Below are 17496 nucleotides of genomic sequence, written 5' to 3'. Positions count from 1 at the left end.
AACGACCACTTTCAAAATACTTGTGGTCGCAGGTAGGAAAAGTAGGTCTTTTTTAGGATAAATCCAGACAACAGGTTCCCTGCCTAAAGAATATCTCTAGCGCTTTAAAAAATACTGAAAAATTACTCACAAGACAGATTTTAACACCTCAAACACAACATATACCAGATGTCACAAAGAAAAACACATCATTCGAAAGAGTAACATGGGGCATTTTACAGACTTAACAATCCATCAAAACATGCAATCAATAAAAAATAAAATACAACTATTAGTGGTTTAGCTCCAATCTTCGAACTGCACACTAGTTTGTATTACTGAGCACTGGTGTATAGACACAGAAATCCAACATGTAATATTATCATTATATAAAAAGGCAAACTCTTACTGCAGAACTACTTCAAGGGGTGGAGAATCATGCATTTGTATCAGAAAAGGAACACAGTTCAAATCAAGACACGACCTCAGTACCGTAAGTGAAGAGAAACACTTTGAAATATCAGTTACTGAATTAAAAGGGCTTGATATCACCAAGAAATTAATCATTTTGCGTGTATAGATCTCCCAGTGGCAGCGTGGACACTTTTTTCAATAAGCGAACAGAAGTTCTAGATAAAGTCTCAAGTACAAAGGTCAACATAATTCTGTGTGGGGACTTTAACATCAACACTAACATCATAAATTAATCCAGCAGCACCTTCATAAACATCCTTCAAAGTTTTGGCATGTCCCTATTGGTCAATAGTACAACAAGGATTACCACAGCGACTTCATCAGTAACTGAGCATGTGGCCACAAATATGGACAGGGGAAAATGTGGTGTAGCTGTAAAAGATCTCGGACTCTCAGATCATCTCTGTCAAATAACAACAGTAAAGTCAGGCATCGAATCATTCCCTAAACTACAAGCCTACAAACGACATCTATCAGAAATCAAAATAAAAGATTTTTCCAAAGAACTAGAAAAACAAAGCTAGGATGAAGTGTATAAGGAAACCAATGTGAATATGAAATTCTCTAAATTCTCCACAGTGCTTAAATTGAACTTTGAAAAGGCATTTCCAAATGTATGCCTGTCTGTATCAATATCTCACAAAAACAGATGGATAACAGCAGGCATTAAGAAGTCCTCCCAAATACTTAAACACCTCACTTCCATGAAAAAGATTCGCAATAATCCTGAATTCTTAAATTTCTATCATAGGTACAAAAAGATCTATAGGAGGTGCTGATTGTTGCAAAAAAGTCATTTAATGACAAAATAATATATAATGCAGAGAATAAAAGCAAAGCAGTCTGGGATGTTATAAAAAAGTAAATGGAGAGAGGCAAACAAACACAGAATAACATACTGCTAAGGGAGAAGGATAAAGTAATAAATTATCCACAGCACTTAGCAAACTATGTAAACGAGCATTTTTAAGTATTGCAAAGAGGTTACAGCAAAAATTCCCCCAAACAAATGTAACACCTATGAACAATGTTGCGCTAAATAAAATTATGTTACTTCCAACCACAGAGAATGAAGCCAGTAAAACAATTCAAAAAATAAAAACTAAAAGGTCAGTAGGCTTAGATGAAGTACCAGTGTGTGTACTGAAACAATGCATAGGGATTATACAAGGCCCCTTAATAAATATAATAAATGAAACCTCCACATCAGGGACATTTCCAGAGCAGTTAAAACAGGCAAGAGTTGTACCTTTGCTTAAGAAAGGTAATTCAGAAGACATAGAAAATTACTGGCCTATTTCCCTGCCGTCAGCATTCTCAAAGTTAATAGAAGCAATTATGAAAGACAGATTAATGAAATACCTAAATAAATACAATCTTTTAAGCGAATCATAGTTTGGTTTCCAAAGAAGCAAAAATATGGAGTCAGCCATTGTAGAATTCACAAAAGTAATACTTGATGCTCTTGATAACGATGAGTGTGTCACAGGCATTTGTTTGGTTCTTTCTAAGGCGTTTGATACAGTCGACCACAAGATTGTATTAAATAAATTAGAAGCATTAGGAATAAGAGGGGTACTAACGACTGATTTCAGTCATACCTAACAGATAGGGTACAAAGAGTAGAGATAACACATACTTCAAATAAATCTAAACATGTAGTAAAACACTTATCAGAAACAAAATACATTAATATAAGGGTTCTGCAAGGTAGCATATTAGGACCAATACTGTTCCTGATATACATAAATGACTTTCCCAGTAGTGTCAATCATGGTGAAAAAAATCCTCTTCGCTGATGACAGCAATATTATGGTCACTGAGAAAACAAGAGAACTTCTTGCCGAGTAAGCAAATGAAACTCTTAAGGAAGTTTATGATTGGCCAATAAGTAATAAATGACATTGAACATAAAGAAAACTAATGCCATGAATTGCAGTTTGAAGATGAAAATGACAATGTTAAATTAAATTTAGATGTCACCTTTATAGACTCTGTAACAAATGCAAAATTTCTAGGAATTAATATTGATTCTCAGTTGAAGTGGTGTGAACACACAAAGGTACTTCCAAAGATAATGTCATCAGCATGTTATGCCCTTAGAATCCTATCATCAGTGTGTAACATGCAGTGTCTTTTAGTTAATATTATTCATATGTACACTCAATTCTTAGGTAAGGAATAATTTTTTGGGGGGATGCACAAAATATGAACACAATTTTCAAACGCCAGAAAAGTGCCATAAGAATAATAACCAAAAATACTAGTCGAGCTCATTGTAAAGATTTTTTCACAACACTAGGGACTTTGACTGCTCCATGTGAGCACATTCACCAGTCAGTTGTACACATCAAAAATAACATTGATAATTACTGCACAAACCACTCTGTTCATGACCATGCAACAAGAGATAGACTCAACTTACATTTACCAAGAAAAAATAAACATAAAACTCAAAACAGCATTTCCTACCAAGGAATAAAACTGTGCAATAAATTACCAAAAGAGATTAAAGTAATTGCCAAGATACACTTATTTAAAAAGGCAGCTAAAAAGTACCTGTTATGCAATACATTTTATACATTGACGCATTACTTAGCTAAAACAGAGTAGGGGTGTGTTAAAAATGTTATGCAAATAAATAATAATCATGATTAAAAAATATCCAACTTTCCACACACCTTCACTTCATTTTTTCCTTCTTTATTTCCTTTCTAGAAATACTTTGCATAACACAATACTAACACCTCTTCCTCTTTCTGAACTCATTCATTATGGAGGGAAGCTGACTCAGTTTTTTTTTTGTTTTCTTTTATAGCAAATGGGAAGCTGCGGTACAGAAAATGGCCCAGAGATCACCAGTGTGTGTGTGTGTGTGTGTGTGTGTGTGTGTGTGTGTAGTGAGTGAAGTGTGATGAAACAATGTGTGTATAGTGTTGTGTCGATTCCCTAAGGTCTCGACACAATGAGTGGCTAGGTGCACGCGAAACTAACGCAGACGGGCGTAAATTCTGAAACAGGAGACTGGATGAAAACTATAAAGAAAAGAAGAGAGATTTTAATATACTTAACTTTAATGTAGTCTTGTTCTTGTTGAAATACATCTCTTGCATAGTAGTAAGCAATTAGCAATGATACACATGGCGCCTTGCTAGGTAGTAGCGATGGACTAGCTGAAGGCTATTTAATCTGTCTCTCGGCAAATGAGAGGAATACTTGGTAGGTCTAGTCGCAAGCTATGTCGTCCGTACAACTGGGGCGAGGTCAAGTCCGTGTCTTGTGACCTGCCATGTGGTGGCGCTAGGATTGCGAGTACACAGTGGCGACACGCGGGTCCGACATGTACTACAGGACCGCGGCCGATTTAAGTTACCACCTAGCAAGTGTGGTGTCTAGCGGTGACACCACATATAGTGTGTGCAGTGATTGATAGTGAGATATGAGTGAACAATGTGGCATTACATTATTTAATAAGTTATTTGTAAAAAAAGTATTGTATACCAGGAGTAAATCTAACGATTGTCTCTAACTAAAAGTCTGTAAATATTGTGTATACAAACTGGCTTATTTTAAATTGATCTACATTTGTAAATACTTTGACATATCCTGTATCCTCGTAAAATGATATCCATGGATGAATAAACTACTACTACTACTACTACTACTACATATGAGTGTCGAGAGGCAATTTCACAAAGCGGAATGTAGCTACTCCATAACAAAAAATGAGATGTTGACAGTAATATATGTGATAGTGTACTTTTATTGCTATTTAAAGAGACGAAAATGAAAAGTCGTCACAGACCAAGCCTCCTTAAAAACGTTATTAGCGCTAATAAAAACTATCAAGTAGGTTAACAAGGTCATTGCCAAAAGTTAAGGAGTTTGATTACCATGTCGTCCATGAAACCAGGCTAGAAGGATGCATATTTTGAGACGCTAAGTAGGAAAGTTGCAATGCTGGATGTTCTAGGCAAAAGTTTAATGCAGTGGCGAAGAGCAGAAGTGGCCCACAAGGACTGTGACACATGAGTGCTTGCTCTACAGAACGACGAAATGCAGACCATGCATAGCAGTTCTGATGATGTTCAAGAACGAAGTGCTGTGTCATGTGAATGACTCTGTGTTGTCAGGTCATGGAGGACGACGAGAAACAGACAGAGTGTAGCAGAAGGATTCTGGTGGCGAACAAGAAAACGTTATGTTGAGCAGTGTGACTGGTTGTTGAGCAGTGTGCCTTGTGCACAATGATCTGATCCTAGTCATCAGGAACTGCCTTTGCAAAAACTACCACAGGCTTTTAAACTATTTCAAATGATTGCCCTTGTTATTTTAGGACCTTTCAATAGGACCCCCCTGAAAATAATTATGTACTGACAAACATAGCCCATTTTTTGGAGTTTTTAGCAATGGTGGCAAATCCTGATCAACAGGATAGAACAGCAGCTTTTCCTTAACTTTAGTTAACAGCAGGATACTTAATGTAGGGTACCTGATACCTTAGCTATTCAGCCTTGATGAAACAGTTAAGTAATATACCTCTAATCCGAAAATTATGAACAAGTCCATTCCATCCACAGACTAATGGCAGAACAGAAAGTGTGGTTAAGACATTCTCTAAAATGTTGAGTTATTATGTAAATAACAATTATACAGACTGGGATACATGTTTTGAACGTGTAGTTTCTGTATATATCTCTAAAGTGCGTACTAGCACACGTCTTTCGCCTTTCGATGTGATATACAGCAGAAAAATAGCTTTCCCCTTTGATATCATGATATCTCAGTAATGATTAGACTGTGAATCTGTTAATAAATTTGCCAAAAAATACAAGAAGTAGAGTAGAAGTAAACCGAGTCAATATTAAAGCTTTGGAGCGCAGGATAGCCCACGCAGGATGGGAGGTTACAACAATCTCAAGTGAGTCAATGAGTATTGGTCACCAACCCCTACATGCCTAAGGGAAGGACGAAAAAATTTTTACTAAGTATCAGGGTCGTTATGAGGACGCCAAGCTGGCTTATCAAGTAATGATGTGTAGTTCCCAAGTCAAGTGTCTATCGTCCATGTGAATGCAGTTAACCCAACAGAGGAGTGGTGTATGCATTGCCTCAAGTCCCAACGAGGAGTCAAGGAGAATGAATAGGATTAGGAAAATTCAGAATCGTATAGTGGTAGACAAGCAGGATGCGCATAGTCTACCCTACGCTTTAATGTCATGTGAAAGGGAATAGTATTCAGGTTTATTGTGTATATCAGTGAGTTGTTCTGTTGTTGCCAAATTTATTCATAGTTATACTATGAGTCTTTATTGTTCAATAATAGGCAAGCACAGTTTCTTCATTGTGTTAGTGTGTATACGCGTTTTCTACGGAAGGGAGGGCATGACGAAAATTTCTTCCCTTAGGTGGCGAATCACTAGGAGCCACCCGATGGGTTGTGGTAATCCTGAAGTTGCAGCACGGCATCAACGGAAGAGCAATGCACGATTTCGCACTTAACCTTTGAAGCTAAGTGTCTTATTTTCTCGACAGAAAGAAGTGTTGTTAACAAGTCACCAATGGACAATGAGGTTAACCATTGAATAAATCATGGAGTTAGTTCAGTACACCTGGGACGTAATGAAAACATTATGCAGCAATTAAGAACCACAGGAATAGCTGAGCTTATTAGATACCAAACTAGCAATAGCCAGACTCTTACGAGCATTGGTGTAGCGTTTCAGTGATGCAAGAAATGGTCTAGGGTTACTACAGGAAGCAGTCTACCAGGCAGTAAAAGAACAGTTTAAGTTCGATATTACTGTCACCACGGCAATTCTTGTGAGGGTTGCCGCTAGCAAGGAAATATTTCCCTTATTTATTTAATCGTATGGCTAGGGCCCCCCGTCGGGCAGACCGTTCGCCGGGTGCTGGTCTTTCAATTTGACGCCACTTCGGCGACCTGCTGTCGATAAGGGCGATAGGAAGACTATGAGGACAGCACAACACCCAGTCCCTGGGCGTAGAAAATTCCCCTACCACGCTGGGAATCGAACCCGGGCCCACAGGATTGACAATCCGTCATGCTGACCTTTCACCTACCAGGGGCGGACAAAGATTTCCCTGAAGAGCTAAGTCACGGAGCTGAAGTCAGAGAAAACGACATAGCAAACCTAGAAGCAAAAACGGACAGAGGGAAGTTAGACGTGTTAGTTCGACTACCAGTGGTAGAGATGCACACGCAGTATCGATTTTACCCTTATCCAGTAAGACAGATACCGGTGGAAAAGTGTGTTCAGATGAAGAGGTGTTAATTTATCCCTGATTATAGAGAAGTTCATGCTTTTATGTCACTGAAAGACCTACATCAGTGTTTGAGGGAGACTACCAGCCAGAGAAGTGTGTACTGACGTACAGAAAGGCGAGATGTCACCGATTCTGGGAGGGGGGGGGGGGGGGGGGAAATAAAGGCAACAGAGTACTGGAAAGAAACGTTGGCACCACGGCCTCATTTTCAAAAGATAGCGGCACTTTGGATACATTCAGTCTTAATCTCAGAAACGATAATTGTGATCTGCTTCAAGGAAGGGAAATCTCAGGGCATGGTAAAATTCGAGTCATGAGATAGGAGTATCTTTGTAAATGGCGCGACTTGTGAGGTATATGTGGCAGACTTCTGCATCTCAGGTACGCTGATGAACTCGACTGTATTGCAATCTACTCCCTCTGCACTGTATTGAGAAACCACTTGAGATACTACCAACACAAAATCCAACTTACCCTAACAACAACCGTAATTATGATCCTATACACCCCTCGAAAACACTGACATCGTCTCAGCAAGGCCAAATTTCTATGGTAGAAATTTTGCGACATATTCAAAACTACTGGAGAGCCGACGACGATATGTGGTAGCAATAGGTGCTACAACCACTAGTTTTAACTCGTTACCGATTGCATTTTGCATACTTTACTTCTGTCTCAGACGTAGGAGTACCCATCCTCCAGACTTGCCGATGCATCATATGTCTATTGAGTGGGTAAGTAAAAAAAGAGAAACGTGTAACAAGATAATGAAAAATCAGTATAGCTTGTAAAAAAGGAAACAAGGATCAGAGAGACCATATATGAAAAACATCAAACTTTAGAAGAATAATACAGTCTAAGGAAACACTGTATGTGACCAGCCACCGAGAGCAACAAGGTTTCCTGTCATGTTACGTGATTACAGAAAGTACAGAAGGTAAACACAGGCAAAGTTAGGGAAGAATTTTTTGAAATGAGGAAGAGGTGTTGCACAGAACCATAACTTTATTGTGCAGGCTCAAAGATTTTCATTAGCTTCCCATCGGGCGAGCTCAGAACAGATTCCATTAACGCTGGTCCGATGTGCCAATCATTAAATCAACATGGCGAACCGGAGTTGCAACAGACCTCGGAACAGGGCAAACAGAAACGAAAGTACTACTGTACTACTTCATAACGTACTGTGACGTAACCGTTTGTGTTGTTACTTTGTACACAACTGTAAGGGAAGGTATGCTACAGAGTGGCTCAGCAGCTGTCGTCATAGGAAAGCTGGACATGAGTAGAAATGATGAGCGAACAAGCAAATACAGGAAACAAAAGCTTTACTTAGAAGGTATTGTTAGCATCCCATTTAGTAAATGAATCGACATCATTTACTTCCGGTACTATGAACGTGGAAGAATTATGGGTAAATTTTAAACACATTGTAAATCACGCAATGGACAAGTATGCGCCGAAAAAGTGGATTACGGGCGGGAAAGACACACCGTAGTTTAACTGCGCAATTCGGAGAATGCTCAGGAAGCAAAAGCAGTTACACTCGCGGTACAAGAAAGATCGGGAGAATGAGGACAGGCAAAAGTTAGTAGAGATTCGTGCTGCTGTAAAAAGAGCGATGCGAGAAGCATTCAACCACTACCACCGTCATACCTTAGCAAAAGATCTTGCTGAAAACCAAAGGAAATTCTGGTCTTACGTATAATCGGTAAGCGGGTCGAAGGCTTCCATCCAGTCACTGACTGATCGGTCTCGCCTGTAACGGAAGACAGCAAAACGAAAGATGAAATTTTAAATTTAGCATTTGAGAAATCTTTCACGTTGGGGGATCGTACAAACCCACCACCGTTTGAGTCTCGTACAGATTCCCGTATGGAGGACATAGTGATAGACATCCCTGTGGTTGTGAAGCAGCTGAATGGGTTGAAAATAAATAAATCGCCAGGTCCTGATGGGATTCCAATTCTGTTTTACAGAGTGTTCTACTGCACTGGCTTCTTACTTAGCTTGCATTTATCGCGAATCTCTCGCCCAACTTAAAGTCCCGAGCGACTGGAAAAAAGCGCAGGTGACGCCTATGTATAAGAAGGGTAGAATGACGGATCCTCAAAATTACAGACCAATATCCTTAACATCGGTTTGTTGCAGAATTCTCGAACATATTCTCAGTTCGAATATGATGAATTTCCTTGAGACAGAAAAGTTGCTGTCCATGCATCAGCACGGCTTTAGAAAGCATAGCTTCTGCGAAACGCAACTCGCACTTTTTTCACATGATATCTTGCGAACCATACATGAAGAGTATCAGACGGATGCCATGTTCCTTGACTTCCGGAAAGCGTTTGACTCGGTGCCCCACTGCAGACTCCGAACTAAGGTACGAGCATATGGGATTGGTTCCCAAGTATGTGAGTGGCTCGAAGACTTCTTAAGTAATAGAACCCAGTTCGTTGTCCTCGATGGTGCGTGTTCATCGGAGGTGAGGGTATCATCTGGAGTGTCCCAGGGAAGTGTTGAAGGTTGGCTGTTGTTTTCTATCTACATAAATGATCTTTTGGATAGGGTGGATAGCAATGTGCGGCTGTTTGCTGATGATGCTGTGGTGTACGGGAAGGTGTCGTCGTTGAGTGAGTGTAGGACGATACAAAATGACTTGGACAGGATTTTTGATTGGTGTTAAGAATGACAGCTAACTCTAAATATAGATAAATGTAAATTAATGCAGATGAATAGGAAAAAGAATCCTGTAAGGTCTGAATACTCCATTAGTAGTGTAGCGCTTGACACAGTCACGTCGATTAAATATTTTGGGCGTAACATTGCAGAGCGATATGAAGTGGGACAAGCATGTAATTGCAGTTGTGGGGAAGGCGGATGGTCGTCTTCGGTTCATTGGTAGAATTTTGGGAAGATGTGGTTCATCTGTAAAGGAGACGGCTTATAAAACACTAATAAGACCAATTATTGAGTACTGCTCGAGCATTTGGGATCCCTATCAGGTCGGATTGAGGGATGACATAGAAGGAATTCAGAGGCGGGCCGCTAGATTTGTTACTGGTAGGTTTGATCATCACGCGAGCGTTACGGAAATGCTTGAGGAACTCGGGTGGGACTCTAGAGGAAAGGGGGCGTTCTTTTCGTGAATCGCTACTGAGGAAATTTAGAGAACCAGCATTTGAGGCTGATTGCAGTACAATTTTACTGCCGCCAACTTATATTTCGCAGAAAGACCACAAAGATAAGATAAGAGAGATTAGGGCTCGTACAGAGGCACATAGGCAGTCACTTTTCCCTCGTTCTATTTGGGAGTGGAACAGGGAGAGAAGAAGCTAGTTGTGATACGAGATACCCTTCGCCACGCACCGTATGGTGGACTGCGGAGTATGTATGTAGATGTAGATGTAGAATCATTACTGAACTAGCCATAGTGAGGCAAGGAGTGCTGATAGTTCTGATAAATGGGGACAAATGCGCTCATACAACCAGAGCCACTGCGTCATAGGCATAGTCTCTACCCATTAAACAGAGAGGGTTTCGAAGCTCAAGAAGACAATCTGTCGTGTTTCCATTCTGTCTGTGTCATAAAAACCAGAGAGAATAACAGTCTCTTGAGTTTAAATGAAACCGTGACATGCTGACTGATGACGAAATGAACATTAGCATCGCTATGGTATCAAACTGAGTACGGAAAAATTAGCAGAGGCTATTTTTGTTTTAAGATTAATTTCATTATTTTCCTAAACATCTGTTGTTCATTTGGGCTACTTCTGAGGGAAACGTCGGCGTATGACGTCACACTTCTGGTAACAGGAGGTGAGAAGAGATATTTTTAATATACCACGAGTGTAATGATTTGTAGCAGGCTGCAGGCTCTCCCGATTATCGACGTTTCTAGTGGTTGGAGTTGTTTACAAATCTGATTCATGTGGCCGAAATTTCGGACTGAACTGATAGAAAACACTTGAGCTGCTGATTGCGTGTTATCACTTATCGTTTGAGCGGCGTGCTTAAAAGCTCAGGTGAATATATATAGTGCTTCAAAATATCGCACTGCGTGTTTACTGTGCAAGTCACATAATGGCAGGAGACAAGACTGTTGGACTAAGAGTTTTAGCTGTAAGTTATAACTGTATTCTCTTGTTAACGAGTGCTTGCATCAGCATTAGTGTAAGATCGTATGATACGTCTCTCTCTCTCTCTCTCTCTCTCTCTCTCTCTGTGTGTGTGTGTGTGTGTGTGTGTGTGTGTGTGTATGAGTTAGTGAAACATACTGCACTTATTACGGGCACTTCTCGATTACAATCATTCTCACTATCGGCACAGGTGGGAAGGGAAAGAAACATGGAAGATTAGTTTTAGTGCACAGTATACGAGGAATTCGTCAGAGATGGAGCATATGTTGATATCTGTGATGGAAATTAATTTTACGCTTTCAGAGAAACTGTTCTCGAATTCGTCCTAATCGTTTTAGGAAAATTAAAGAAAACCTAAACCCGGGTTGTTTGGTGCTTAAACTGCTGTACTCGTATTCTCGTGTAACACAAAACCACCTCTCTGGGTGCTTTCCTTTAAAAAACTGCAAAACGCTGGCACATGTAACAGTACATGCTGAACTTCTCGCACTGCATTAAGACTTTTGGCTCTCAGAATGCACCACAGTTAACCAAACACTTGCGAAATAAGTGAAACTGACTGAATGTCTTTGTCGACTTTTATTGTGAGAGACTGTCGGTTTTCCATTGTCTTGACAGTAACAAACCTCACGCAGAGAATGGGAGTGATAGTTTTTATAGCAGAGATAATCGAATTATGTACATACTCGCGAGATGTGGTAGTATTTCAGCTTGATGTTAATTGGTTATCCACAGAATTAGAAATATTAATATGACGCGAATTGGGTGACAAATTTACTACTAAATAGTTACTAAGTAACATACGTCTCTCATTGCACTACCTGAGAAAGCTGTGAGCTGTTTACACTGTTTGACAAAGCTATATGTATGTTAATTATTTGTCTTAAAAAGTTACTTCCTACTGGCCTTATAGTCGGTTTCAAATGGCGATCACGAGCAGTTCTGCAGACAGAATGGTACAGGGCTCTACCATCTGAGCCGTATAGATCCGAACGGGTAAATACAATTCTCTGCTTTTTATGTGGCTGGCTTGTTGTGCGAATGATAAACGTTGTTATAATTACTAGCGAAATTCATAGATTCAGTCTACCAGAGTGGAAACATACGACTAACAAGAATCTATCGCTTGCGCCATTTTCCCGCGGTTAGGCAGGGTCGGCATGGATAATCGGATTTGGCAAGGTTAGTTTTAAGGGGTGGCCGGATGCGCTTACTGCCGCCACCCGGTACCCCTCGGGAAGGAATTAGTGTACCCCAACTCTCTGCGACTAGTGTAATGCATAGAAAAGTGCGAATGTGTTCAGATGTCTGCGAGCCGTGTAACTAAGGCGGGACGTGGGAACCAGTTGGGTATTAACCTAGTGGCATGCGGAAAACCGGCTCAAAACCACATCCAGGCTGTCCAGCACACCGGCCGTCGTCGTTAGTCCGCCGGGTAGATTCGATTCGGTGCCGGCGCTACTAGCCGAGTCCAGGAAGCAGCATACTTAGCACTCTCGTCTAACCTGGCGGGTGACTACCGAGAATAACAGGTAAGAAACATTGCATTTTATCTTACAGGTGTATCCAAGAAAACGAAATTTCGTCAGAATAGTTTTGCCAGATTGTTTCACTACTAAGGAGTTGCCAGTTCCCGGTTAGCAACAGCTTAAGTTCTATTCTCGGAATAACGCGGAAAACGCGTTGTATGAGCGCGTAATAACGCCTAACCTGAGGATAAACGCAGGATAACTAATCCGGTGTGGCTGGCTGGGTTAGTGAAGTTAACCGGAGAATAAGTTTTGACAATGACAGGAATAGTTACAATATTAGTGATGACAAGATTGTTTCTTAGAACGAGGAAGGAGAAGAAACGGGGACATCACACATATTGTATGGAAAAATATGGCGATTCCAAATTTATATACAAATTTCGTAATACTACTACTGTTACTTCTCGATCTCATGCTTGAAAAGCTGAAGCATATGAATGAAATGTGAAACTATTTCCTAACATAAAACTTCTTGCATGTAATAGACCTAATAGGCATTTGATATTGGTACTTCTTGAATTATATTCTGTCGTGTTATTTGTGTAAATGAGATGGATAAAAATGACCATTTGCGCCAAAACAATATCGCTTATTTGGCGTATGTTGTAATTGCTGTAATACTAGAAAGGCCTATTTCGTTTTAGCTAGCAGACAGTGACAAAATAGTCGTAATCAAATAGAGAAACCACACCACTCTTGGGTACTATTTGTATTAGCAGCTTTTTCAATATTGTACAACGACGTTATAATTTTTCACGTAGCAAAACGTTTGACGAACTTTGATGAAGTAATAGATTCTTTCGCAGAAAGGAAGGCACGCCATGTAAAGCAGTAGCAAGATTAGAAAGAAAAAAATTCTGGCGTCTAAGGATTGAAGAAATGTGAGCTACCTTGCTTGTCTCTTGCCTTTACTAGTTTATGTTTCCTATGTCTAATTTTATGTCAGTTAAAAAAGAAAGTTATTAGCCAGTAGGCAACACAGAGTGCAAATTGTCTAAAGAGTTCTTGTTCTCCTGGTTACAAATAATCCCGTCTACTATTAATTGTGAGCTTTTTTAAAGCGGGGTAGGGTGTCAGAGCGGGCAACTGGGAGTAGGAGAGGCACCACAGGACATTTTAATTTCCACTATTCTGAATATGGGTTGAACGGCTTCCGTTACAAAACACACACGCTGAATTCCACAGACGGAAATGCAGTGACGTGTGATAGATGAATGCTGTATGAAGAGGCGTGGCACTGCACTTTGGCACACTTATGACATAATAACATGTCTTACATTCCCTCGAACATATATGTTATACGTGACAAACTCTTCAGGAAGATGTGCGCTATAAAATGAACAAAAAAAAAAAGGTTCCAATGGCTCTGAGCACTATGGGACTTAACATCTGAGGTCATCAGTCCCCTAGAACTTAGAACTTCTTAAACCTAACTAACCTAAGGACATCATACACATTCATGACCGAGGCAGGATTCTAACCTGCGACCGTAGCGGTCGCGCGGTTTCAAACTGAAGCGCCTAGAACCGCTCGACCACACCGGCCGGCATAATATGAACATATTTTTGAGAAATTGATTCCTTTAAATTTGTCACGTCCTATCTCAAACAAACAAAAAAAAATGGTTCAAATGGCTCTGAGCACTATGGGACTCAACATCTTAGGTCATAAGTCCCCTAGAACTTAGAACTACTTAAACGTAACTAACCTAAGGACATCACACACACTCATGCCCGAGGCAGGATTCGAACCTGCGACCGTAGCAGTCCCGCGGTTCCGGACTGCAGCGCCAGAACCGCACGGCCACCGCGGCCGGCTATCTCAAACATTTGAGTGAGAGGGTGGTAAGTGTGTGTATGTGGGGGGGGGGGGGGGGGGGGAGGGGTGCCACTACTAAGTTTCTGGCCCGGGAAGGAAATAACTTAGATCATAGATCCGGGACTGGTCTTTAGTTCCACTACTCTAAATACCAGTAGTAAATACAGCACCAGTGCACTGGGCAGCTGTAAACAACAATTCCAAAAATGCTTTTACCATTTCTATTTAAATGTTTCCTTTAGCGACATTCCGTTTAAGGGAAGATGTTTCTCTAGTTCAAGCCACAGTTCGATCTTTTATTATGGGACAGCTTCCAGTCTCATAATCTTTTACAGCCACTCCATTTCCTAGAACTGTCTCGTCTCTACATGAGAGCAATGGCTATGTCCAGTTTCATTGGTTTACTTAGTAAAACTGAACCATTTAATAAACTAAGCCGCAGAGTCTTACAGCCAGATTAACTAACTGATCATCTCTCTCTTTCTCTCTCTCTCTCTCTCTCACTCTCTGTCTCTGTCTCTCTGTTTCTCTATACCTACCTATCTATCTGTCTCCTTGGTCGAACTCATCGTAAACTGTTACAGCTGGCTGGATACCAAACATCGGTATGATGTTACGAGACTCTCAACATTGATTCAGATGTTAAAGACTAACTGGAATTACTATCATTTGTAACCAAATCCTTACATTATTTCTAATTCGCGAAGTGATGGTTAAGAAAGTACCTACCCCACATTCGAATAACATAACTCCCAACTATGTAAAAGATAGATAACATAACAAAAAAAGGTTTTCATTGACTCAGCGATGCGCCAGGCGTGTCACAGAAAAGACTGTCAGGCAACAGTCAGAAATTGTCTCGTTTATTTGACTTATAACACGCAATAGCTCATGGTAACTGTAAGTGGAATATATTTTTGCCTCAATGAATTTTTGTTATTGGTGTGAAATAGGTACAAATCTTGTAAACTAGACAAAAATCCACAAAACAATGGGCACAAAAGTTAAGCGCATCGTTATCACAGAATTGTTGCTTGAAACTACCTCACGTAAGCTGATAGGCATGCAGTCCGTAGAGTTATCTACACTTGAAAGACAACTCTTTGAAAGTGGGTCGGTATTTGGTGGTGTGAAGTAACAGCTGAGATATCGAGCTTGTCTGAACAGTGCCGAGCTACTTCTTTCCGGAGGAGATGTGATGAAACGCCACAGTCGTATTGGAGTGTAAACAAACTGGACAGAGGTGTCCAGATGGAAGCATATTCATCCTTCTGTTGTTTATACCTTACGGATACAATTGTAACCACAGTTTTTGTCTCCAGATTGGTTCGGCAAAGTGGTTAGATGACTCCGGCACGAGCCGTTAAATACTGTGGTATTCATTATCACAGAATACACAGCCGTAGACAACTTTAAACGTATCTCATTCCGCAGTTGTTCAGTATCCCACTTCCTTCCCATTGATTTTCACTGATGATTCTCCTAAATTTCGGCCTACTCTTCTTTATTACTAAATTGGGATCCGAGTCTTGTGTACGCCCTACAATACAATAAATAATTTAAGAAATTCTTTCTGACCATCATGCAATCCAGCTGGAATCCTTCGGGCGATTTCCTACTTCCTCCTCTTGTCATTTTTGACCAGTATATTCGCTATCACTAAAATAAATTTGTTGGCAAAACTTAGTTTTACTCCACTTTCATTTCTACTTTCATTTCCACTGTGGATCCCTTATGCTCCCATAACTCTATCTTCTTTCCTTCTCTTACTATCACGTTCCAGTTCTGCATGATTATTTGATTATCAACACCTTTTACATAGTAAGTTTTCTTTTTAGTCATTAGCCTTTTGGTTGGTTTGATGCAGCCCGCCACTAATTCTGCTCCGGTGTTGGAGGTAAAAACTGTTGAGGGGGATCAAGGGATCAATGCAGTGAGCAGGTTCAAATAAATATGGGTTTAAAAAAAATGAGAGTTTCAAATTTGCGGTAAGTTCTACGGGACCAAACTGCTGAGGTCATCGGTCCCTAGGCTTACACACTACTTAATCTAACTCAAACTAACTTACGCTAAGGACAACACACACACCCATGCCCGAGGGAGGACTCGAACCTCCGACGGCGTGAGCCGCGCGAACCGTAACAAGGCGCCTCAGACTGCGCGGCTACATCAATAACTACAGGGAAATTCTTGAACCGTTCCTTAGTAGGCCATTGCCGCGAACTACGAACTTCCTTTGGCACGAGTGCTTTCAGACTTAATTTATACTTTGTGCTCTCACACACTTTTAACTAGTTTTCATCAAATCCAGCATATACACTGACAGGAAAAAAATCGCAACACCAAAAAGAAATTAAAATTTAGAGAAAACATTTGTCTAGGTAAGAAATGATTAACATTGTAAGCGAGTCGCAAGGCATTGCAAATGTGATATGGTGGTAGATAAAAAATCGGTGTAACCGACAAAACGTTGAAGGCAAGTATGCAGACGTGCATACATTATGTTGTACAGGTGCCGAATGTCAGTTGCACTTTGTCCTTCAGTACAGGGACGGTTAATGCTGTTTGTGGATGACACCGGAGCTGTAATCCGATGATGTCCCACATGTGCTCGACTAGAGACAAACCTGGTGATCGAGCAGGCCAAGGCAACATGTAGACAATTTGTAGAGCGTGTTGGGTTACAACAGCGGTATTTAGGCAAGGTTATCCTGTTTGAAAACACCCCCACGAGTGCTGTTCGCGAATAGCAACACAAGAGGTACAGTCACCAGACTGACGCAGAGATTTTCAGTGAGGGTGCGTGGGATAACCGCAGACTATAACTCCAGGTGTAGGTCCAGTACGTTTAGCGCGCAGACACGTTGGTTGCAGGCCCTCAACTGCCCTCCTTTAATCAAAACACGGCCATCAATGGCATCGAGGCAGAACCAGCTTTTTAACAGAAAACACAACAACCTGCCCTCCAATGAGCTCTCGTTTGACACCACTGAAGTCCCAAATGGTGGTAGTATGGGGTCAGTGGAACACACGCTACAGGGTGTCTGGCTCGGAGTTGTCCTCTAAGTAGCCGTTTTGTAAAGTTTATTGTGTTAATCTGGTGGTAACTGCTGCTGAAATTGCTGCTGTAGATGCAGTACGATGCAACAGAACCATACACCGAACAAGATGATGTTCACTCTCGGTTGTGCCATGTGGACCCCCCTAAGCCCGGTGTTGTTGCGACCGTACATTCCCGTGAACATCGCTGCCAGCTATCATATACATTGGCT

General features: G+C 40.8%; 1 protein-coding gene across 2 annotated transcripts in view; it reads left to right on the top strand.

Moving 5' to 3' along the window:
* The first annotated feature begins 10778 nt into the window (after positions 1-10778).
* Positions 10779-17496, top strand: part of LOC126251422 (peritrophin-44-like) — a 144869-nt gene continuing 138151 nt past the window's right edge. Inside the window, exon 1 of one of the 2 annotated variants that reach the window (XM_049951838.1) lies at positions 10779-10857. In XM_049951838.1, the coding sequence (XP_049807795.1) occupies positions 10819-10857 (39 nt within the window). In that variant the 5' untranslated portion in view covers positions 10779-10818. The remainder of the gene's footprint in view (positions 10858-17496) is intronic. The other variant, XM_049951837.1, reaches the window with a different exon arrangement.

Source organism: Schistocerca nitens, chromosome 4, assembly GCF_023898315.1.
Source record: "Schistocerca nitens isolate TAMUIC-IGC-003100 chromosome 4, iqSchNite1.1, whole genome shotgun sequence".
Lineage (NCBI taxonomy): Eukaryota > Metazoa > Arthropoda > Insecta > Orthoptera > Acrididae > Schistocerca > Schistocerca nitens.
Note: the sequence above shows the minus strand (reverse complement) of the source record. Positions and strands in the feature narration are given on the sequence as shown.